We start from the raw sequence: 26,378 nt of genomic DNA, 5'->3' as shown, positions 1-26,378 counted from the left end.
TTTCCACACCAGACCTTTCCACATAAAGCGCTTCCTCTGCTAAACCCTTTGCTCTCCTTCCTCTTGTGATTTATTCTACACCCATGTTGTGTGTCTCACTCCCTTATTTCATCAGGGAGAGCTCATATGGCAGCTCCCAGATCTCCTGTTACCTCCTCTGAGTTCATCCCACTGGATCATTGGTCCTTTTCTTCACCTACATTTGCTATTGGCTTTCTTATTTGGTGACTGTGTAGATCTCTTATAAGCAGTGACATCATTTCTTTGGTCTTGCAGCTCCAGACAGGCCACATACATAAAATATGTTCAAGTAATAATAATTCATTTAATTTAATGAAATAATGAACACAAGATGACACCCACGCATAATTGACAGAGTTTAATACATAAAAATTAAAAGTTTTGTACTACAAAACAAAACAAAAATAGCAAAAGGATAAATACTTCACTGGGAAAAAATATTCACTGCTTATGTGGTGACATAGGGGAATAAATTCATACAACAAAAGTAAAAAGAAGAAGAAGAAGAAGAAGAAGAAGAAGAAGAAGAAGAAGAAGAAAGAAAGAAAAGGAAAAAGAAAGAAAGAAAGAAAGAAGAGAAGAGAAAAGAAGTTAATGAAGAAATACAAATAGTCCTAAAACATTTTAGAAGGTGTTAAGACTCACTCTTGATTAGGGTGCCTGGGTGGCTCAGCCGCATAGGTGTCCAACTTCAGCTCAGGTCATGATTTCATGGTTTGTGGGTTTGAGCCCTGCATTGGGTTCTGTGGTGGTAGTACAGAGCCTGCTTCCGATTTTCTGTCTCTCTTTCTGTCTCTCTCTACCTCTCCCCCCACCTTGTCTCTCTTCCTCTCTATCAAAAATAAATAGACATTAAAAACCTCACTCTTTATCAAATGATAATAGTAAGACTGACAAGCAAAGACTGAAATGGTCTACAGAATCCAGTGTTAGTAAAATTGTGAGATTACATGCCTTTCTTAAATTGGTAAAAGTATAAATTTATCATTTCTGAAGGATAATTTAAAGATGTCCATAAAATATAAACATATGAACATCATTTGCTTCAGTATTCTAAGATTCATCATCGAGAACTAGTAGTCAAATTTTCAGGGATTTTGATACATATGGATTGAATGTAGTTTCATTTGTAATGGTGGAGATGGGAAAATGCCCTTGGTAATGATGTTTTCAGTATGCACGTGCACAATATATATTGATATGAAAATATATCTGTGATATTGTCAGTGACCAAAATTGCCAGGAAGCCTTGAGCCTGCTCTTCTCTGGTTAGGTTTCTCAACTTTTGGTTTCTTCTCTTGGAACGAGGAGCTTGCCATATTGAGTGTTCTCATAGTTTTTAACCTTCAAATTTTTGATACCATATGGCTTCTGACACTTCATCCATTGCTCGGTCCCAAGCTGGAAGAAAAATTGGTGTGTACTGAAATTGAGGAAATAGCCTTAGTCTGGATGCCCCCAAGGCAGAGGCCATGCCCAATGCAATTGGGCTATGATCTCTAAGAACAGAGATGCAGGGCAAGGGCAAAGATGGATTTGGCCATGACCAAGCATGACTGGTGCTCAGTCCTGTGGGGGCCAGAGAGTTGTATGAAATTGTGGTATTGTGATGTTGAAATATATACATTAGTCTTGGTCTATGGTCCACGTTTACTGGCATGTAATTCCCCAAACCCCTGTAATTTCCTCAGTGATTAGAGCAATAATCTTTCATTATAGTATTGTTTTTCCCCCTCGATTCCTGAAGTAGCTTTACAGCAATAAAGGTTAAATGGCTGTCATTTGTTATTTATTAAAAAAAATCCTTTCAACCACACTTGAGCTCATGATAATGAAGTGACTTTTGGAAAATCTCTTGATAGACACCAGATCAGGGTTGTTTCCAGGGGACTCACTCATGTGATTAGAAAATTGGAGCTTTCAGCCCCCACAACTTCCCCAACATCTGGGGTGGAGAGAGTGGCTAGAAGTTGAATCAATCACTAATGGCCAATAGTTTCATCAATAAAGCCTAGGTAAAGAAGACTCCATAAGAACTCAAAAGTAAGGGGCTTGGGGAGCTTTTGGGTTGGTGAACAAGAACCATCCGTGTGCTGTTAGGGTGATGCACTCCAACTTCCATGTGTACAAAAACTGTGCTTGGGACCCTTCCAGACCTCCCCCCATGTATCACTTAATCTGGCTCTTTATTTGTATCCCTTAATATCCTTTGAAATATATCAGTAATCTATTAAGAAACTGTTCTGAGTTCTCTCAGCCACTCTAGTAAAGTAATCAAACCTTAGAAGGGAGATGTGGGAGCCTCTGATTTATAGCTGGTTGCTCAGAAGCACAGGTGACCAATTGAATTTGCATTTGGCCTCTAAAGTGAGGGTAGGCTTGTGGGACTGAGTCCTTAACCTGGGGGTCTGATGCCATCTCTAGGTAGATATTATACAAATTGAATTAAATTGTAACACCCAGCTGGTGTCAGAGAATTGGCTGGTGTGAGAAAAACACCCACACAAAATACACTGATCAATTCCCTGAAGGATGAAGGGGAATCACATCTCAATCACCTCTTGTTCTTGTGGTCAGTGTGTCTTCATTTCAAGGCTGTTCAAGCTTAACTTCAGCATGATCTTCACAGCAAACAGTATGCAAGGAGACCCAGACAGGAAGTGGGGTGATCCTGGACCTCTCGGCTTCTTTGAGAAGCTATCAAAGATTGTGCAAATGGTTGCAGCAAGAGGGGCAGGAGCGACAAGAGTTACGATGGAATCTAGAAGGTCTGATGTATTGGGCAGAAAAGGGGTTCAATACACAAAGTAGGTGGCTGGCTTTCCAATATAGCATGTAAACATCTTTTCTACTGTTACTGTGACTATAGGACAATTACTCAAATAGGATAGGCATTCACTCTTCCTAAATAGGGAGACCTTTCCTCACTTCTCCTCAGGCAGGCTGCACTGACTCAGAATAGCTCTGTTGGAGGCTTCCCCAAGTTCTACGGACATGGGGCCAGAAAGTGTGTGAATTACTTGGTGCTAATTTCAGTTATTTTGGACATCAATCTGAGGCACAATCACACTTTGAGTATATCTTCTTGAATTCCAGACAGGATGTCTTAATTTCATGTTAAGCATTTAGGTAACATTTGGGATAGTAAATGACCCAACAGCCCAGGCACTTAAGGAAAGTAGAGAAAAATATGAGTAATGTTTATTATTATCCTCTGTACAAGACAGGGCTTGAGAGAAGAGCAGAACAGAGCCCAGTGCTGTGCTTCATGGTTTTGGGACGACCTCTGTGCTCGGCTTTCTCTGAATAAATTGATGAGAATCTGCACTGCTGTCCTAAGTTAGACCTAGACTTGAGGTCAGGAAGATACTGCATGTTTGGGGAAATGGGGAGACCAGAGAGTCCTCCTGCCCCTTCCTTGCTGCTATATTATGAATCTGTAAAACGCTATCTACTGAGCTTGATCACAACCACAAGCAGGCAAAGGAAAATAACTGCCTTTAAACTTTGGAGGATTTTCATTCATCTTTCTGAGTAGTCAGGGAAAGTTAATATTCAGATTAAAGTTTTTTTCTTCAGATATTGAAAATTTTTATATAATACTTTAAAAATTATTTTCCTTCATTTTTTCTTTTTCATTTTTTGGTACTAAATAAAATTTAAAAATGTTAATGCACTCCATTGCTCCCTTCATGACTCATGGACTAACATTATCATGTGTCTCTGCCCTTTCTTGCTTCTCTTCTCCTACCTAAAAGCCCATAAAAGTTGTACAATATTTATCCATTAACAAAGAAAGAAAAAGCATGTACCATTTTTATAGCTGTAACAACATCTTATACCAGCAGCAGAGTGAAAAGAACAAGATTGTAGGACAGTCCCTATGAATGTCCTAAAATATGATAGTAAAAGGAAGTTTTCCCAATGGTCAGACTAAAGATAGTTCGACTAAATGGATAGAGAAAATGTGTGAAATGGACTCATTATGAATAACAAAAGACATACCTCTCATCCAAATCGCTCAAGAAATTCCAATGGTCCTAGAAGCTTTGTGCCACCAGGCACAAAGACCAAATTCCTATATATTTCTTATTGTATGGTTAGGGGTTATAGACAAAATGGTAAGCATGTCTATGGATAGATAGATCTAGAGTTAAATCTCAGCATAAAATCTTAGTAGTGTTGTAATTGCCTAACCTTTATGAAATTCATAACATTTAACTTGTGGATTTGTTGCAAATATTAGGAAAAAATGTAAAACACTTCACACAGATTAGTCATCTCCAAAGGCAATTACTAAAAGCAATTAAAAAAATAACAATGAATATATATAACTGTACAAGCAATTAACAATATGACAATTAGCATATATATTACATATATATAACAACATAAACAACTAACAAAACAATAGGATTATTAACAAAAAATTAAAACAGAAAATACTTTCTCTTAGCCTGAAAATGATGTATGTGCACATTCATATCAGATTGTCACCTACCTTGAACTCAAGAAATATTGGAATAGAAGCTACATCCCAAATATCCTGTCTCCCCAATCAATTTTGTTATCTTTAATTTTTTTCTTACTTCTCACAAGTTACTCACATCTCTAATATGCCCCAATGATCCTGTAAAGCCACAGCAATTCTCTGATGCAATGTGCCTGAGAGCCTTCTTCACATCTTTGTTCCTGAGTGTGTAAATCAGGGGGTTCAGCATCGGGGTGACAACAGTATAGAAGAGGGCTACAAACTTACCCTGTTCATGAGAGTTACTCTTGGCTGGCTGGAGATACATAAAGATGATGCTCCCATAAAATAGAGTCACAACTGCCACATGGGAAGAGCAGGTGTTGAAGGCCTTTCTCCGTCCTTCTGCTGACCTGATCTTCATTACAGCCCAGACAATGTGGCCATATGAAACCAGGATGAGACCCAGAGGCAAGACAACAAAGATAAAGCTGGCCACATACATCTCCACCTCATTGAGGCTGGTATCCACACAAGCCAGTTGCATAATGAGGGGCATCTCACAGAAGAAGTGGTCAATGCGATTGTTTCCACACAGTGGCAGAAGCATAGTGAGTGTGGAGCCCACTATGCTTGTAGTCAGACCCCCAAGCCAGGAAGCAAAGGCCAAGCTGAGACAAAGCTGTGGATGCATGATGACAGTATAATGTAATGGCCTACAAATGGCGGCATAGCGATCATAGGACATGACTGCCAGGAGGACACATTCGGTGGCCCCCAGCCAGTGAGAGATGTAGAACTGGACCATACACCCTACAGAGCTTATGGTTTTCTGTGGTCCCCAGAGGTTGACCAGGAGTTGTGGGACAATGCTTGTGGTAAAGCTAATGTCCAGGAAGGAGAGATTGGCAAGAAAGAAATACATAGGAGTGTGGAGGTGCACATCCATGCAGGAAACCAGAATGATGATGCCATTGTCCAAGATAGACACCACATAAAACCCTAAGGCAATGATGAAGAGGATAGGTTCCAGTGAGGGTCGTGCAGAGAAGCCCAGGAGTACAAAGACTTCTGAAGAACTTACATTGGCTATTCCCATCATCACATGCAGCCAGAAGTAAGACTAAAAGACCACCTGCAGTGAGTGGGGGGCACAGGATATGAGGTATAAAATGATTCTGTCAGCTAGCAAACTTTAGGCATAATTTTATATCCATTGTTCTTGAAACCATCTACTCAACTGCTCTGTGGATGATGTTACATCATCTTCCTGAAGGCCAGTTTGGAAAGACATGAAAATATGCATAACCTAGGGGAAAATGGACATTGATACAAAAATCTGTACCCTGATTATTTTATTGAAATATTGCTTACAGTAGCAACATCTGGAGTCAACCTGTGTTTAGTGATCAGGTTTTTCTTGAGTACCTGATGGTATTTCATGTGATGAAACACTGCAGAGGCATTAAAATTGTTCCCTTGTCATTCCCTCTGTCAGTTAATGGCCAAATAAAATCCATCGTGACATTTCTCTTTTTCCTAAATCCCACAATTAACAAATTTTTGCTTTATCATAAAATTCAGGTTCTCATCATTTCTTGTAGCCTTACTGCTACACCCCTGGACTATGTTGCCATCATTTATCACCTGAATTATTGATCTAATATCTAAACTTGCCTCCCTGCTTTTCTCATTAGTTCCCTTCAGGGCATTCTGAACACAGAGGCCAGAAGATTATGTTAAGATACAATATGATCATATGTCTCCACTGCTTAACACCCTCATTTTCTTTGAGTAAGGCTTGCAGTGTCTTTCTCCCAAGACATCCATCCACAGACTTGCTTTCTCACCCTCTTCAGGTTGTTTTTCAAAAGTCATCTTCCATTGAGATAAATGTGTTATATTTTTTAAGTTTTTATTTAAATTCCAATCAGTTAACCTATAGTGTAATATTAGTTTCAAGTGTACAAGATAGTGATTCAGCCCTTCCATGCACTGAAGCAAAGGTGTAATTTAATACTGAAAACCTCCCAGCTCCCTTCTCTTCCTTTATTGCTTTATTTTTATTTGTATTACTTATCACCATAGAACAAATATGCTATTCTAATTTATTATGTTTGTACCTGTCTAACTCAGCTAGAGTATAAATTCCATGGACTCATGACTCTGTTTATTTTGCTTCTGGGTCCCCAGTGCCTAGCTCAGTGTGGCTTATGAAGATCCCTTAATCAATAGTAATTGAATGAAAAATTGTGAAGCAGGTCATTAGAATATGTTTATGGTCATGATGGAGGAAGTACCAGAATGATATAAAGGCATAATTAAGGAATCTTCAGTGTAATCTCACAGCAGTGTTTTCAGGAAAGAACTATTGACCCAGATTAGTCCCTCTTCTTAGACAGGTGGAAGAGAATAAACCATGACTTAGCAGGGAGAATGTGGGAAGCCAGAAATCCACATAGAGAAAAATGGACAATTCCAGTCTGCTTCAGATGTCCATGAAAAGTTCTGAGGTCCTTCTTTAAAAAAAAGCATTAATATTTTTCTTCCTTGTCTTTTACAAGGAAGAATAAATTCATTATAACTACAATCCATCCAGGTGTGAAGAACAGAACAGCTATAAACTCAATTGTCATCTCTTTTAAAATCCCAAGCGGTTTTAAAACTCTAAACTCATCTCTAAAACTGGAGGTTAACCAAGGAAAATAAACTTAAACACATATGTTCATTCACATATTTAAAAATACATACACAGTTTCCATCATGAATATATAAAAATGGGGCTCAGAGAGCTTCAGCCATTTGCAAAAATGTATGAGCAGAAGCTGTACCAATGTGGAGGACACTCAGCCAACATTAGGAGACAATTATCTGATTGTTATATAGTATATCAGTATAGAACTGATGCTCTGTAAAAGCATCTGGAAGATGGATTTGGACCCCCTTCAAACTGGGGAAACATTGAGAGTTGTGAGAACATAGATGGCTTCATAATATGGATATGAAAGAGAAGTGAATGAGGACAGATGTGTGCAACTGAACCATGATACAATAGAGTGATTATCCCTTACAGAAGTCATTTTGGGTGAGCATGGGGACATGCAAAAGTAAAGGGCAAAACAGAAAACTATATTGTTGCCTGTGGATATTAGCTTACCCTCTGTGGGGATGGGGAAAGCACATGGACTCACATATGAAGAAAATGTATGAACATCACCAGAGATGGTGGCTATAAGGTCAGTCACGACATAACAGTTCAGTAGAATTTTTGAGGAAGTAGAGACCTTTATGGTGACCTGATCTATTTCTAGAACTTTTCAGTGATTTACCCAAAGTTCCATAGCTGCTCAGTGCTAGTACTGCAGCTACACCAGAGACTTTCAGATTCTTAGTACAAAAATAGCATTCCAAGTAGAGGAGAAGGTTTGTTCATTCACAGAGATTCACCAAAACTGTCACAATAAATAATAATTCTTGAAAATGTGATCCCTGCCCAAAGTCTTTGACATGATGACAAAGAAAGGTAGCATAGAGACAGTTATGAAAATGTTTTGAGTTCAAGTTTTGAGTCAATTATGCAGTCACAAACTCTACTTCTGGGTGTAGATAACCTGCTAAAATACCAAAGACCTCAAGAAGAGCAAGTCAGATTATTGAAATAGATCAGTGTTCATCAATCTTAACTGGAATTGACAGAAACTCTGTGACACCGGTTCACCTTAAATACCATAAACAAACAAACAAACAAATAAACAAAGCCAAGAATGTCACTTACTGATGGTGATCTAACAGCAGCATCTCCCTGTATGGAGATTGGAAATGTTGTATAATGGGGAGTATTTTATTTCAAAGATGGATAAAGTCCATAAATTCAGTGGATGTGGCATTAAAAAGTAGGAAAATAGCCATGGGATTTGAGAAGCCCTAAAATATTGTAAATCTCCAACTCATTGATGGAAGACATGTTAGATTCTATTTAAATGCATGTCTAAAAGCACATTCTTGAGTTTTAAAATCAGAATAGGTTGAAATTAGAAACACTTTTTTTTCCCTATGAAAACTGTTAGCAAAAAGAATGAGGATGGCTCACAGTGTTTCCAGAATGGGATATACATGCCAACCCTCAAAGGACCAAGTGTGTCATAAAACCTGTATAATCATGAGACATTCATTTTATCCTCTGGAGCATTGAGGAGGGAGACAGAGGGTGATGTATATGTCAGGGGAGTGAAACTGGAAGGAAAGAAACTTTGGGGATTTTTTTCCCTACTGAATAATTATAATTTCATTGTAATCAAAATAATTGATTACTTTTATGAATAAAACATTATTTTGTTTTTATACTGCCAAACATTGTTTATAAGAACATAAAAATGAAGTCTCTCTACACAAAGATTTATCATGCAGTGGAGGAGAGAGTCTGAATATTTTCTTATTACAGTAATTTTAGTACATGCTGCTATAGATTTTTTAAAAATTTAATTGTATAATCATTTGTGTATACCACAGCAATGAGCTAAGATCTTTTCTTTAAAAATGAGATTATTTTTTATTGTATTAAAATGCAGACAACATATAAATTTAATGTCCTAACAATTTTTGAAGTATACAAATCAGTGAATGATGTGCATTCACAAAATAGTGCAACTATCACCAACATCTAGTTCCAGAACTTTTTTGTCACCCCAGATGTTACTGTTCATTTGCTTTCTCTCTCCAGGCTCTGGCAACCACTAAACTGCTTTCTGTCTTTAAGAATCTGCCTATTTTGAATATTCCACATAAATGAAATCAGATATTTTATGGCTTTTTGTGTTTGGATTCTTTCACTTAGCATAAGTTTTCAAGGTTTATCCACATTGTAGCATATATCAGTATTTCATTTGTTCTGATAGCTGAATGAATATTCCATTGTGTGACTTCACCATATTATATTTACCTATTCATCTGCTGATGAACATTGGATATATTTGTTGATGGATATTTTGGCTGTTTCTACTTTTGGCTATTGTGAATAGAGGTTCTGTGAACATTTCTCTACAAGTTTTGTTTGAATGTCTTTTTTCAGTTATTTCAGGTGTGCAGCTAGGAGTGGAACCCCTGGGTCATATGATAATTCTGTGTTTAACTTATTGGAGAACTGCTAAACTTTTTACAGTGACTGCACCATTTACATTCCTACAAGTACTGCACTGTGTGTTCCAATTTCTCCACATTTTTGCAAATACTTTTTATTTGCCACTTAAACATTTTTTTGTAATAATCCTGTGGGTGTGATATCAGATTCCATTGTGTTTTTTATTTCCATACCCTAAAGATTGATGATATTGTGCATCTATTTATGTACTTTTGGTGAATTTATCTTTTTTAGAACAGTTTTATTCAGATCCTTTGTCCACTTTTAACTGCATTACTTGTGTCTTTTTGTTGTTAAGAGAAGAGTTACTTATATATTCTGCTTATATCAGATACATGATATGCAAATATTTTCTTCTGTGTTGCCGCTTTTTTTCCCCACTCTTTTTTGTAGTGTGTTTTGATAATCTTTTTTCCTTATGAAGTCCAATTGTCTATTTTTTCTTTTGCTTCTTATGTTTAGGGTGTCATATTTAGGAAACCATTGCCAAATCAAGTCATGAAGTGGTTCTTCTGTATTTTCTTCCAAGAGTTTTATAATTTTAGCTCTTATAATTAGGTCATTTATCCTTATTTACTTACTTACTTATTTATTATTCATGTTTAAATATGGCATAAGATAGGGATTCAACTTCATTATTTAAACAGATATTTATCCAGTTGTTCCAGAACTATTTGTTGAAGGAACCATTCTTTTCCCGTTGAGTGGTCTTGGCACCCTTATCTAAAATCAGTTGCCATAGATCTATGAGTTTATTTCTGTACCACTGGTCTACATGTATATAGTTATGTAAATACCACACTTTTGATTACTATAGCTCTGTAGTGAGTTTTGAAATTGGAAAATGTGAGGTCTCCAAATTTGTTATTTTTTTTTCCAATGTTGTTTTGGCTATTCTGGGTCCTTTGTAATTCAATATGAATACGGTAATTGGCTTTTGTATTTTTGCAGCAATGACAAGAGAAAACATTGGTATTTTGATAGGCATTGCATTAAACCCATAGATCACTTTGGGGGATATTGCCATCTTAGTGATATTAGGTCTTTCCATTCATAGACATGGATGCCTTTCTATTTGTTTAGGTCTTCAATTCTTTTCATTAATAGTTTGTTGTTTTCAGTCTTAAATATCCTTAAATTTATTCCTAAGTATCTTTTTTCTCCCATGATGTTGTAGATAGAATTATTCTGTTAACTTCCTTTTGGAATTGTTTATTGATAGTGTACAAAAATACAACTGCATTTTGTGTTTGATCAAATATCTTGCAACTTTAATGAATTCCTTTATTAACTTTAATAATTTTGTGGATTCTTCAGCATTGTACACATTGAAAATCATGCCATTTGTGAGTAGAGATCATTTTACTTCTCAATTTTCATTTTGGAAGTCTTTTATCTCTCTTGTTTGCCTAAATACTGAGGCTAGAACTTCAACACAATGTTGAATAGAGATGATAAAGTGGACACCATTGACTTGTTCCTGAATTTAGGAGTAATCTTGGGTTTTCACAATTGAGTATGATGTTAGCTGTGGGTTTTTATTTTTACTTTACTTTACTTTACTTTATTTAAATATTTATTTATTTTTGAGAGAGAGAGAGGGTGAGCAGGAGAGGGGCAGATGGGGGGACAGAGGATCTGAAGCAGGCCCTGTGCTGACAGTAGCAAGCCTGATGTGGGGCTTGAACTCATGAACTGTGAGATCATGACCTGAGCTGATGTTCTATGCTCAACCAACTAAGTCACCCAGGGGCCCCATAGCTGTGAGTTTTTAAAAACATATTACGTTATTATGTTGAAGCAGTTTCCTTCTTAAATTACATGAATTGATTTTTGTATGTTGAATCATCTTTGCATTCCTGTAATAAATCTGACTTGGCATATAATGTTTTGAGTATGCTCTGAAAGATTTAATTTGCTATTTTCTTTGAAGATTTTTGTATCTATATTCATAAAGTACATTGTTCTGCAATTCTCCTGTCTTCAATGTCTTTATCTGACAGCAATACACTTTTACATATATTATGGAATAATTTCACTGGATAGTATTTCTTATTTCTCTAGCACTGGTCCACAACTGAACCATGATTAATTTACTCTTCAGTTTGTGTAAACATTTGGGTAAGCATAATTACTAAGAATTTGGCCTTTGAAATTTGTCAAGACTGGATTTGCACATTGCACTTCAACTAACTAGTTCTGGCTATTAGTCTAGCCTCTTTTTTTTTTTTTTAATATGAAATTTATTGACAAATTGGTTTCCATACAACACCCAGTGCTCATCCCAAAAGGTGCCCTCCTCAATACCCATCACCCACCCTCCCCTCCCTCCCACCCCACATCAACCCTCAGTTTCTTCTCAGTTTTTAACAGTCTCTTATGCTTTGGCTCTCTCCCACTCTAACGTCCTTTTTTTTTTTTTTTTTTTTTCCTTCCCCTCCCCCATGGGTTCCTGTTAAGTTTCTCAGGATCCACATAAGAGTGAAACCATATGGTATCTGTCTTTCTCTGTATGGCTTATTTCACTTAGCATAACACTCTCCAGTTCCATCCACGTTGCTACAAAAGGCCATATTTCATTTTTTCTCATTGCCACGTAGTATTCCATTGTGTATATAAACCACAATTTCTTTATCCATTCATCAGATGGACATTTAGGCTCTTTCCATAATTTGGCTATTGTTGAGAGTGCTGCTATGAACATTGGGGTACAAGTGCCCCTATGCACCAGTACTCCTGTATCCCTTGGGTAAATTCCTAGCAGTGATATTGCTGGGTCATAGGGTAGGTCTATTTTTAATTTTCTAGGAACCTCCACACTGCTTTCCAGAGCGGCTGCACCAATTTGCATTCCCACCAACAGTGCAAGAGGGTTCCCGTTTCTCCACATCCTCTCCAGCATCTATAGTCTCCTGATTTGTTCATTCTACCCACTCTGAGTGGCATGAGGTGGCATCTCAGTGTGGTTTTGATTTGTACTTCCCTGATGAGGAGTGACCTGAAGAATATTTTCATGTGCCTGTTGGCCATCTGGATGTCTTCTTTAGAGAAGTATCTATTCATGTTTTCTGCCCATTTCTTCACTGGATTATTTGTTTTTCGGGTGTGGAGTTTGGTGAGCTCTTTATAGATTTTAGATACTAGCCCTTTGTCCGATATGTCATTTGCAAATATCTTTTCCCATTCCGTTGGTTGCCTTTTAGTTTTGTTGGTTGTTTCCTTTGCTGTGCAGAAGCTTTTTATCTTCATAAGGTCCCAGTAATTCACTTTTGCTTTTAATTCCCTTGCCTTTGGGGATGTGTCGAGTAAGAGATTGCTACGGCTGGGGTCAGAGAGGTCTTTTCCTGCTTTCTCCTCTAGGGTTTTGAAGGTTTCCTGTCTCACATTTAGGTCCTTTATCCATTTTGAGTTTATTATTGTAAATGGTGTGAGAAAGTGGTCTAGTTTCAACCTTCTGCATGTTGCTGTCCAGTTCTCCCAGCACCATTTGTTAAAGAGGCTGTCTTTTTTCCATTGGATGTTCTTTCCTGCTTTGTCAAAGATGAGTTGGCCATACGTTTGTGGGTCTAGTTCTGGGGTTTCTATTCTATTCCATTGGTCTGTGTGTCTGTTTTTGTGCCAATACCATGCTGTCTTGATGATGACAGCTTTGTAGTAGAGGCTAAAGTCTGGGATTGTGATGCCTCCTGCTTTGGTCTTCTTCTTCAAAATGCCTTTGGCTATTCGGGGCCTTTTGTGGTTCCATATGAATTTTAGGATTGCTTGTTCTAGTTTTGAGAAGAATGCTGGTGCAATTTTGATTGGGATTGCATTGAATGTGTAGATAGCTTTGGGTAGTATTGACATTTTGACAATATTTATTTTTCCAAACCATGAGCAGGGAATGTCTTTCCATTTCTTTAAATCTTCTTCAATTACCTTCATAAGCTTTCTATAGTTTTCAGCATACAGATCCTTTACATCTTTGGTTAGATTTATTCCTAGGTATTTTATGCTTCTTGGTGCAATTGTGAATGGGATCAGTTTCTTTATTTGTCTTTCTGTTGCTTCATTGTTAGTGTATAAGAATGCAACTGATTTCTGTACATTGATTTTGTATCCTGCAACTTTGCTGAATTCATGTATCAGTTCTAGCAGACTTTTGGTGGAGTCTATCGGATTTTCCATGTATAATATCATGTCATCTGCAAAAAGCGAAAGCTTGACTTCATCTTTGCCAATTTTGATGCCTTTGATTTCCTTTTGTTGTCTGATTGCTGATGCTAGAACTTCCAGCACTATGTTAAACAACAACGGTGAGAGTGGGCATCCCTGTCGTGTTCCTGATCTCAGGGAAAAAGCTCTCAGTTTTTCCCCGTTGAGGATGATGTTAGCTGTGGGCTTTTCATAAATGGCTTTTATGATCTTTAAGTATGTTCCTTCTATCCCGACTTTCTCAAGGGTTTTTATTAAGAAAGGGTGCTGGATTTTGTCAAAGGCCTTTTCTGCATCGATTGACAGGATCATATGGTTCTTCTCTTTTTTTTTGTTAATGTGATGTATCACGTTGATTGATTTGCAAATGTTGAACCAGCCCTGCATCCCAGGAATGAATCCCACTTGATCATGGTGAATAATTCTTTTTATATGCTGTTGAATTCGATTTGCTAGTATCTTATTGAGAATTTTGGCATCCATATTCATCAGGGATATTGGCCTGTAGTTCTCTTTTTTGACTGGGTCTCTGTCTGGTTTAGGAATCAAAGTAATACTGGCTTCATAGAATGAGTCTGGAAGTTTTCCTTCCCTTTCTATTTCTTGGAATAGCTTGAGAAGGATAGGTATTATCTCTGCTTTAAACGTCTGGTAGAACTCCCCTGGGAAGCCATCTGGTCCTGGACTCTTATTTGTTGGGAGATTTTTGATAACCGATTCAATTTCTTCGCTGGTGATGGGTCTGTTCAAGCTTTCTATTTCCTCCTGATTGAGTTTTGGAAGAGTGTGGGTGTTCAGGAATTTGTCCATTTCTTCCAGGTTGTCCAATTTGTTGGCATATAATTTTTCATAGTATTCCCTGATAATTGTTTGTATCTCTGAGGGATCGGTTGTAATAATTCCATTTTCATTCATGATTTTATCTATTTGGGTCATCTATTTGAGAAGCCTGGCTAGAGGTTTGTCAATTTTGTTTATTTTTTCAAAAAACCAACTCTTGGTTTCGTTGATCTGCTCTACAGTTTTTTTAGATTCTATATTGTTTATTTCTGCTCTGATCTTTCTTATTTCTCTTCTTCTGCTGGGTTTAGGCTGCCTTTGCTGTTCTGCTTCTATTTCCTTTAGGTGTGCTGTTAGATTTTGTATTTGGGATTTTTCTTGTTTCTTGAGATAGGCCTGGATTGCAATGTATTTTCCTCTCAGGACTGCCTTCGCTGCGTCCCAAAGCATTTGGATTGTTGTATTTTCATTTTCGTTTGTTTCCATATATTTTTTGATTTCTTCTCTAATTGCCTGGTTGACCCACTCATTCGTTAGTAGGGTGTTCTTTAACCTCCATGCTTTTGGAGGTTTTCCAGACTTTTTCCTGTGGTTGATTTCAAGCTTCATAGCATTGTGGTCTGAAAGTATGCATGGTATAATTTCAATTCTTGTAAACTTATGAAGGGCTGTTTTGTGACCCAGTATATGATCTATCTTGGAGAATGTTCCATGTGCACTCGAGAAGAAAGTATATTCTGTTGCTTTGGGATGCAGAGTTCTAAATAGATCTGTCAAGTCCATCTGATCCAGTGTCTCATTCAGGGCCCTTGTTTCTTTATTGACCATGTGTCTAGATGATCTATCCATTTCTGTAAGTGGGGTGTTAAAGTCCCCAGCAATTACCACATTCTTATCAATAAGGTTGCTTATGTTTATGAGTAATTGTTTTATATATTTGGGGGCTCCGGTATTCGGCGCATAGACATTTATAATTGTTAGCTCTTCCTGATGGATAGACCCTGTGATTATTCTATAATGCCCTTCTTCATCTCTTGTTACAGCCTTTAATTTAAAGTCTAGTTTGTCTGATATAAGTATGGCTACTCCAGCTTTCTTTTGACTTCCAGTAGCATGACAAATAGTTCTCCATCCCCTCACTCTCAATCTGAAGGTGTCCTCAGGTCTAAAATGAGTCTCTTGTAGACAGCAAATAGATGGGTCTTGTTTTTTTATCCATTCTGATACCCTATGTCTTTTGGTGGGCGCATTTAATCCATTTACATTCAGTGTTATTATAGAAAGATACGGGTTTAGAGTCATTGTGATGTCTGTATGTTTTATGCTTGTAGTGATGTCTCTGGTACTTTGTCTCACAGGGTCCCCCTTAGGATCTCTTGTAGGGCTGGTTTAGTGGTGACAAATTCCTTCAGTTTTTGTTTGTTTGGGAAGACCTTTATCTCTCCTTCTATTCTAAATGACAGACTTGCTGGATAAAGGATTCTCGGCTGCATATTTTTTCTGTCTAGCACACTGAAAATCTCGTGCCAATTCTTTCTGGCCTGCCAAGTTTCAAAAGAGAGATCAGTCACGAGTCTTATAGGTCTCCCTTTATATGTGAGGGCACGTTTACCCCTTGCTGCTTTCAGAATTTTCTCTTTATCCTTGTATTTTGCCAGTTTCACTATGATATGTCGTGCAGAAGATCGATTCAAGTTACGTCTGAAGGGAGTTCTCTGTGCCTCTTGGATTTCAATGCCTTTTTCCTTCCCCAGTTCAGGGAAGTTCTCAGCTCTTATTTCTTCAAGTACCCCTTCAGCACCTTTCCCTCTCTCTTCCTCCTCTGGGATACCAATTATGCGTATATTATTTCTTTTTAGTGTATCACTTAGTTCTCTAATTTTCCCCTCCTACTCCTGGATTTTTTTATCTCTCTTTTTCTCAGCTTCCTCTTTTTCCATAACTTTATCTTCTAGTTCACCTATTCTCTCCTCTGCCTCTTCCATCCGAGCCGTGGTGGTTTGCATTTTGTTTTGCATTTCCTTTAAAGCGTTTCTCAGCTCCTCGTGACTGTTCCTTAGTCCCTTGATCTCTGTAGCAAGAGATTCTCTGCTGTCCTGTATGGTGTTTTCCAGCCCAGCGATTAATTTTATGACTATTATTCTAAATTCACTTTCTGTTATATTATTTAAATCCTTTTTGATCAGCTCATTAGCTGTTGTTATTTCCTGGAGATTCTTCTGAGGGGAATTCTTCCGCTTGGTCATTTTGGATAGTCCCTGGTGTGGTGAGGGCCTGCAGGGCACTTCCCCTGTGCTGTGGTGTATAACTGGAGTTGGTGGGCGGGGCCGCAGTCCGACCTGATGTCTGCCCCCAGCCCACCGCTGGGGCCACAGTCAGACTGGTGTGTGCCTTCTCTTCCCCTGTCCTAGGGGCGGGATTCACTGTGGGGTGGCGTGGCCCGTCTGGGCTACTTGCACACTGCCAGGCTTGTGATGCTGGGGATCTGGCGTATTAGCTGGGGTGGGAAGGCAAGGTGCACGGCGGCAGGGGGGGCAGGCTTAGCTCGCTTCTCCTTAGGTGATCCACTTCAGGAGGGGCCCCTCTTCCGTGGGCCTCTCGTCTGCACTTGGGTCTGGTGACTCCGTTCTGCTAATCCTCTGGCGGTTTTCTGGGTTATTTAGGCAGGTGTAGGTGGAATCTAAGTGATCAGCAGGACGCGCGGTGAGCCCAGCGTCCTCCTACGCCACCATCTTCCCAGAATCTAGTCTAGCCTCTTAAATTACTTGCCTTCCATTTTTTGATATGTATATTAAAATATTTGCAGAATATAATTCTAAATTTTTAAATTCTGTGAAGATAAGGGCTATATTTACCCTAGTTACTATTACATTGTGCCTTATCCTAATATATGCCTTGATATGACAGCATCCAATACATATACATTATTATTATTATTATTAATCAATGAATGAATGATTCTGGGTCTATTCTGTTTAAGAGTGTATAATGCTTTTGATATAACACAGGAATATAGTCATTGGAATATGCAATTGACATGATTTACTCCTATATGAGTCATTTTACATCCAAAATAATTTTATCTGATTTTTGAATTATCCCTGAATTATCCAGATTACTCCTAATTTAACTCTGTAAAGGGCTATTATGAATGCCACCTTAGAAATGGGGCCCCTGGGGCTTTGAATGGGCTTGCTAAAGGTCAAATGGCTATTAAAGGGTAGAGCAAGGACTGCACATAAGCTTGCACTTCTAAGTGATTTTTCTTTTATATTTCATGCACTTCCTTAGTGACCTAGTGTAATCCCTTCAAATACTAAATCCTGAAGACTTTCCAAATTATATCTGTGACCAGCACCTCTACGCCAAACTTCAGATTTATGTAGCTAACTGCCTTTACTGAATCTTTGTTGGGTGGTGTTATGGACTGAATTGTGTCCCTCCACCCCCAATCTCCAGTGTAACTCCCATCTACAGTGAAAGAAATGCACTTTTAATTTTTCTTTCCTTGTGTTTGTGTTAGTGAGTTAATATGTGTGTGGCAAACTGTGATGGGAACATATGCATTAGTTTGCTAATGTTGATAGAACAAAATATGAAAAAAATGAGTATCTAAAGCAACAGGAATTTATTTCTCACTGTTCTGGAGGATACGGTTCCTTAAAGATCAAGGTTCCATCAGGGTTGGTTTATCCTGAGACATCTCTCCTTGGCTTGTAGATGGTAACACCTTTTTGTGTCTTGACATGCTTTTTTTTCCCCTCTATGTGTGCATTTCTGGTGTCTGGGTGTCCAAATCTCTTTTTATAACACCAGTCATTTTGGATTACTACCCACCCTATTGGCCTTATTTCAAGTTAATTACTGCTTTAAGGATTCTATATTCAAATATGCATTCTAAGGTACTGGAATCAAGCCTTCAAAATATGAATGGGGGGGGGGACATAATTCAGTCCGTAGCACTGTGGTTTTTCAATTCTAAAAGTTCAGAACAATGGTCAATGCCTTAAGAGGAAAAAGTTCAATTTTTTTTCTGTTTTATTGAGACATGATTGACAAATGTATATATTTAAGGTGTGCATAGCAATATTTTTACATATGTATGCATTGCAAAATGATTCCCTTAATTAAGATAATTAACCTATCCATCACCACACATTTTTTGCCTTTTTGGCCCCTGTGTGTGGTGAGAACATAGACTTATTCTTTTAGCACATTCCTTTTTTTTTTCTTTTCCAGAAAGAGAGAGAGAGTGAGAGTGGGAGTGGGAGAGAGGAACAGAGGAAGAGAGAGAGAATATTAAGCAGGTTCCACACTCAGGACAGTGCCCACCATGGGGCTTGTTCTCATAACTATGAGATCATGACCTGAGCTGAAATCAAGAGTCAGATGCTCAACTGACTGAGCTACCCAGGTGCCCATTTTAGCACATTTCAAGTATATAACAGGATTTTTAGCTACAATCACTGTGTTGTATATTACACCACCAGAACTTATGAATCCTATAGCTGAAAGCTTATACCCTCATGTTAGCTCTGACAAATTCTAAAACTCTCATTTAAGCAAGCAATACAGAAACAATGTCACAAAGGACACCTCTCAGGCTAGCATGTGAGTTCTTACATCCCTTCCAATTTGAGAAGACAAATTTTACTTAGGCAAAGACTCATGATACCTGTGTGCATGGCTGCACACATTCACATACACATACACCCACAAATACACATCCTATTATTATCCACCATCTTTGCTGAAACACAGGTTAGCATCTGAGTATCATTCAGTCTACTTACAGAAATAGAAAAGAAATTTTTCTAATACCACAGATACATTAGAGCAGCTTGCTGGTTTTGGAAAAACAAAAGCAGGATGCTATTTGACTTGGTTATTATTATTTTTTTTACTGTTTCTTTGCTTAACTGATCATGATCTATGGAATTAATTGAGATTTAAACTGTGGATGCTGAGGAACATCCATACTGTTTTCCACAGTATCTGTATCAATTTAGAGTCCTACCAACAATGCACATAAGTTCCTTTTTTCCACATTCTCACTTATTTTTGTTATCTCTTATCTTTTTGAAAATAAAGATTCCAGCAGGTGTGAAGTGCTATCTTATTATGGTTTTAATTTGCAATTCCTAATGACGAGTGGTGTTAAGCCCCCTTTTTATGTACCTGGTTTTCCATGTTCATTGTAACCTTATTCACAGTAGCCAAAATATGGAAATAACCTGTGTCTATTGGAGGGTGAATAGATAAAGAATATATGGATATACAATGGAATATTATTCAGCCATAAAAGTGAAATCCTGCCATTTGAAACAACATTGGTGAAACCGGAGGGTGTTATGCTAAGTGAAATAAGTCATACAGAGAGAAAAAATACTGTATAATGTCATCTACATGTGGAAATGAAAAAGGGAAGAGGAAAGAAAGAAAGAAAGAAAGAAAGAAAAAGAAAGAAGAAAGAAAGAAAGAAAGAAAGAAAGAAAGAAAGAAAGAAAATGAGAGGTAAAGGAAGGAAGGAAGGAATTCAAACTCATAGAAGCAGATAATAAAATGAAGGTTGTTAAGGGCTAGGGAGTGGGAAAAATGGGGAGATACTACTCAAAGGGTACAAACTTTTAGTTATTAGATAATTAAGTTCTGAGGATCTAATGAACAGCGTGGTGAATATTGTTTTATTGTTTTTGTTGTTGCTGTTGTTGTTTTTGGTTTCAGGAGTAGAATTAAGTGATTCATCATTTACATATAACACCCAGTGGTCATCACAACAAGTGCCCTCTTTAATGACCATCACGCATTTAGCTCATCTCCCATCTGCTTGTCCTCCAGCAACCCTCGGTTTGTTCTTTATAGTTAAAAGTCTCTTTTATGATTTATCTTGTTCTCTCCTTTTTCTTCTTTCTGCCATATTCATCTGTTTTGTTTCTTAAATTCCACATATAATTGAAATCATATAGTATTTGTCTTTCTCTGACTGACTTATTTTTCTTAGCATAATAAGTCTAGCACCATACAAGTCATTCATTGCAAATGGCAAGATTTCATTCTTCCTAATGGCTGAGTAATATTCCTATTTGTACGTGTATGTATATATATTATATATCTGTGTGTATATACAGCTTGAAGTCCAGAATCTTGATGCCTCCATCTTTGCTTTTCTTTTTCAAATTTGTTTTGACTATTCAGGGTCTTTTGTGGTACCATAGGTCTGTCCTAGCTCTGTGAAAAATGCTATTGGTATTTTGTAGGGATTGCATTAAATGTGTAGATTGCTTTGGGTAGTATGAACTTAAAAAATATATTTGTACATCCATTCAAGATATATTACAAAGCTGTAATCATGAAAAAAATATGGTAGAGGCACAAAAACAGACACTCAGATCCGTGGAACAGAATAGAGAGCGCAGAAATGTACCCACAAATGTATGGCCAACTAATCTTTGACAAATCAGGAAAGAATATCTAATTGAATAAAGACAGTCTCTTCAGCAAATGGTGCTGGGAGAACTGAACAGCAACATGCAGAAAAATGAACCTAGACCATTTTCTTATACCATAAACAAAAATAAACTCAAAAATGGATGAAAGACCTAAATGTAAGACAGGAAGCCATCAAAATCCTAGAAGAGAAAGCAGAAAAAACCTCTTTGACCTCGGCCCAGCATTCTTACTCAACACATCTCTGGAGGCAAGGAAAACAAAAGCAAAACTGAGCTATTGGGACCTCATCAAAAAAAAAAAAAAAGATTCTGCACAGTGAAGGAAACAATCAACAAAACAAAAAGGCAACCTATGGAATGGGAGAAGATATTTGCAAACGACAATGCAGATAAAGTGTTAGTATCCAAAATCTATAAAGAACTTATCAAACTCAACACCCAAGAAACAAATAATCCAGTGAAGACATGGGCAAAAGACATGAATGGGCACTTCCAAAGAAGATATCCAGATGGCCAACATGAAAAAATGCTCAACATCACTCATCATCAGGGAAATACAAATTAAAACCACAATGAGATAACACTTACTCCAGTCAGAATGGCTAAAGTTAACAACTCAGGCAATGACAGATGTTGGCAAGGATGTGGAGAAAGAGGATTTCCTTTGCACTGCTGGTGGGAATGCAAACTGGGGGCAGCCACTCTGGAAAAACAGTATGGAGTTTCCTAAAAAAACAAAAACAAAACAAAAACAAAACCACAACAACAATACAAAACTACCCTATGACCCAGCAATTGCACTACTAGGTATTTATCCAAGGGATACAGGTGTGCTGTTTTGAAGGGGCACATGTACCCCAATGTTTATAGCAGCGCTATCATCAATAGCCAAAGTATGGAAAGAGCCCAAATGTCCACTGATGGATGAATGGATAAAGAAGATGTGGTGTATATATACAATGGAGTATTACTCAGCAATAAAAAAGAATGAAATCATGCCATTTGCAACTACGTGGATGGAACTAGAGGGCATATGTTAAGCAAAATTAGTCAGAGAAAGACAAATATCATATGACTTCACTCATATGAGGACTTTAAGATACAAAACAGATGAACATAAAGGAAGGGAAGCAAAAATAATTTAAAAACAAGGAGGGGGAAAAATATAAAATACTTAAATATGGAGAACAGAGGATTGATGGAAGGATTGTGGGAGGGGGGATGGTCTAAATGGGTAAGGGGCATTAAGGAATCTACTGAAATCATTGTTGCACTATACGCTAATGAACTTGTATGTAAATTACAAAAAACCCCACCCTTATTTACTATGAATATGTAAATCATAATGTAATTACCTATAATTAAAAAAATAAAAGTATAGGGGCGCCTGGGTGGCGCAGTCGGTTAAGCGTCTGACTTCAGCCAGGTCACGATCTCGCGGTCCGTGAGTTCGAGCCCCGCGTCAGGCTCCGGGCTGATGGCTCAGAGCCTGGAGCCTGTTTCCGATTCTGTGTCTCCCTCTCTCTCTGCCCCTCCCCCGTTCATGCTCTGTCTCTCTCTGTCCCAAAAATAAATAAACGTTGAAAAAAAAAATTAAAAAAAAAATAAAAGTATATAAAAAATGTTTGTACTTCCAGTCCATGAGCATGAAATGTTTTCCATTTCTTTATTCCTTTTAACTCAAATTTATTTTATAAGTGTTTTATAGATTTTAGAATACAGATCTTTTACTTCTCTGGTTAAGGTTCATTCCTAGGTATCTTACGGTTTTTGGTTGTGTGTGTGTTTCTTTGTGTTGAGAAATTCAACTGTGTCTTGTGCTCTTGACAGTAGTGACTTTATGAAGAGAGGTCCTGTCATGCCCTGCAGTGCATTATCACCTGTTCACCAGAACCTGGCTCTTCAGGAGAGTGTCCTATCTGTGTTGCTTACACTCTGCTGTTGTGTCTGAGTCACCTTTCTTTTGAGTGTGGTTTTCTGCACCGACTCTCTGCCTGTTATGGGTCTTGCTAGCTCTTTGTTGCATTATAAAACCCTGCCAGATGAGCTCTAAGGAACCATGTCTGCCAGGGAACTTGGGAGTAGCATGTGGTATTAGAAGAATTTGTGTTTAGCCACTAGTCTTATGCTGGATCCCCTGAAGCACTGTAGCAGCTGGGGGATTTCATGGGGGGCAGTGGGTGTGTGTGAGGCTGAGCACAGAGCGCCATGGCATGGCTGGGCATGGCTGGGCCTGGTTTGTGATGGTGGGTAGGCCCATTCGGAGATTTAACAAAATGTGACATGAGACCTGGATTTAGGCTACAAATGTCTGTGCAACCTGACTTCCCGCAGGTGGCTCTGTGTTTATGCTGATGGGCAGGGGAGGAAAATGGCATCTGCCATCTCCCTACTTTTTAAAGAAGTCCCCCAACATGCTCTGGAAACAGTATGAACAGATCTGTCTCTCATTAGTGCCCAGCATTGAGTAACCTGCCAGTTTTTATACTGCCTCTCTGCACAGGTTGCTGTATCTTAGATTTGTGACTCAGGTATCACTTGCTTTCCTGACTTGTCCAGTGCTGAGTCAGTGGACTTTTAATGTTCCAGGCTCCATGTCCCACTGGTTAAAAAAAAAAAACTCATGAAATTCAGCCCCTTTGGATGTTAAAGACAAATATTGTGAAGATTAGTCTTCCTGATTGGGTTCCCTGGTGAAGGCCTATTTCTGTGCCCTCTCTGAATGCAGAGCTCCTGCTCTCTCTCCTACAAGCAACCTCCCTTTGGCTATCTGACTTTCCTAACCTTTCAAGAATTATTTTTTTAAGATTTTATTTTTTTAGAGTTTATTTATTTTGAGGTAGAGAGAGAGCACAAGGTGGGAAGGGCAGAGAGAGAGAGAAGAAAAGAGATTCCCAAGCAGGCTCTGCACTATGCAGAGCCCTACATGCGACTTGATCTCAGGGACCATGAGATCAGGACCTGAGCCTAAACTGAGTTGAATACTTACCAACTAACTCACCCAGGAGCTCCCCTTTCTTAATCTTTCAGATTCAATGTCTCTGTATTTAGTTGTGGAGTTTGTTCTGTCAGTCTTGGGATCCCTCTCTGGTTTATTAACTTGAATGTGGATGATATCTAGTTGAAAATATAGGATATGCTGAGGTCAGGGTCCTCCTACTCTGCCATCTTCCTGAGATATCCCCCATCATGTTGTATACTTTAAATAAATACAGTTTTTTTAAAAAAAAGCAATTCTAACTAACTAAATTTTTTTAGAAAGTAAGAATGCTGATCTCTGGTCCAGGAATATGGGGTATGGGGTACTCCACATCCTAAAGCCAGCTCTGTGTCATTCTTACTGAGAACCTTTTCACAAACATATATTCTAACAAAGCACAGCCCATGAGCTGTGCACCATGAGCACCACAGACATGATATGCTTCAAGAATGCAGACCCTTTACTGTCAGGGATTCTGGATCCACTATCCAGAGTAAAAGTTTGAATCAGTAGCTTTAATAACTCTCTATGGGCTTGTTTCATTTCCAGGATAAGGCAGAGCTCAGCTCCCCATCTGGATGAGCTCCATTTTCTGTGGCTTATTATAATGTATCTAGGGACCCATAGAGAGGGCAATTTTGATAATAATCTATTCAATTAGGTATTTTCATATTGTTTCTTTTCTTTTTCTTTTTTTAATTGAAGTATAATTGACATACAATATCCAATCAATTTTAGCTATACATCATAGTTATTAGATCTTTTTATGTTATGAAACAATCCCCACGAGTCCAGGTACCATCTGTCACCATACAAAGTTATTAAATTATTATTGACTTTATTCCCTATGATGTACTTTACATCCTTAAGATTTATTAGTTTTATAGCTGAAAATTTATACTTCTTAACCCCTTCACCCATTTTACCCATTCCCAACACCTCCCATCTCTGATAACCAACAGATATTTTTCCCTGTTTCTAGGAGTCTGTTTCTGTTTTGTTTGCTATTTCTTTTTCAGATTACACATATAACTTAAATCATATTTGTCTTTTTCTGACTTATTCCATTTAGCATAATACCCTCAAGGTCCATCCAAGTTATATGTATGTATATATATATATATATATATATATATGTGTGTGTGTGTGTGTGTATCACATCTTTACCCATTCATCTGTCAATGGGCACTCAGTTACTTCCATATATTGGATATTATAAATAATAATGCAATGAACATATGAGTTCAAATAGGTGTTTTCACTTTATTTGGGTGAAAACCTAGAACTGGAATTGTTGGATCATATGGTAGTTCTGTTTTTAATTTTTTGAGAAACCTCTATACTACACCAATTTATATTTTTACCACAGTGTATGAATGTTCCCTTTTCTCCACATCCTCACCAATTCTTTTTATTTTTGTCTTATAATAATAGTCAAACTGACAGATGTGAGGTGATATCTCATTGTGGTTTTGATTTGGTTTTCCTGATACTAGTGATGTTGAGTATAGTCTCATGAGCCTGTTGACCATTGGTATATCTGCTTAGAAGAATGTCTATTCAAGTCTGCTCATTTTTAAAAGTTGGGTTTTTTGTGTTTTGACATTAAATTATGTAAGATCTTTATATGTTTTGGATTTAGCCCCTTATCAAGTGTATGATTTGCAAATAGCTTCTCCCATCCAATAGGTTGCCTTTTCATTTTATTTAATGATTTTCTTCACTGTGCAAAAGCTTTTTATTTTAATGTAGTCCCAATGGTTTAATTTTGCTTTTGTTTCCCTTGCCTCAGGAGACATATCTAGAAAAATGTTGCATTCGCCTATTTCAAAGAAATTACTGCCTGTGCCTTCTCCTAGGATTTTTATAGTTTCAGGTATCACATTTAGATCTTTAATCCATTCTAAGTTTGTTTTTGTGTATGCTGTCAAAAAGTGATCCAGTTGTATTCTTTTTGCATGTAGCTGTTGTTTTCCTACCACCATTTGTTGAAAAGACTGTCTTTTATTCATCGTATATTCTTTCCTCCTTTGTCATAAACTAATTGACCATATAATTGTAGGTTTATTTCTGGGCCCTCTATTCTTTCACATTGATTTTTGTGTCCAGTTTAAGTGGAATATTAGTCATACAGAGGAAGAGATTGTGCCATTTAAGACAACATGGATAGACCTAGTTGGTATTCTGCTAAGTGAAAAAAATCAAACTGATAAAGACAAATACCATATGATTTCACTCATATGTGGCATCTTAAAAAAACCCAATGAACAAAATATAAAATTAGAATCAGACCTACAAGTACAAAGAAAAAACTGATTGTTCCCAGGGGGAATAGAGTGGGGGGTG

The 26,378-nt window shown here is 37.7% G+C and overlaps 1 protein-coding gene across 1 annotated transcript; it reads right to left on the bottom strand.

Moving 5' to 3' along the window:
* Positions 1 to 4,613: 4,613 nt before the first annotated feature.
* Positions 4,614 to 5,594, bottom strand: LOC124509198 (olfactory receptor 2C3). The gene has a single exon (XM_047075763.1). The coding sequence runs from the start codon at positions 5,592 to 5,594 to the stop codon at positions 4,614 to 4,616; it is 981 nt and encodes a 326-aa protein (XP_046931719.1).
* Positions 5,595 to 26,378: the final 20,784 nt, after the last annotated feature.

The sequence above is a fragment of the Lynx rufus genome, unplaced genomic scaffold, assembly GCF_022079265.1.
Source record: "Lynx rufus isolate CCGP_SWC_20201006 ecotype Redwood Valley unplaced genomic scaffold, mLynRuf1.p SCAF_1, whole genome shotgun sequence".
Lineage (NCBI taxonomy): Eukaryota > Metazoa > Chordata > Mammalia > Carnivora > Felidae > Lynx > Lynx rufus.
The sequence above is the reverse complement of the archived record's forward strand: the minus strand, read 5'-3'. Positions and strand labels throughout refer to the sequence as shown.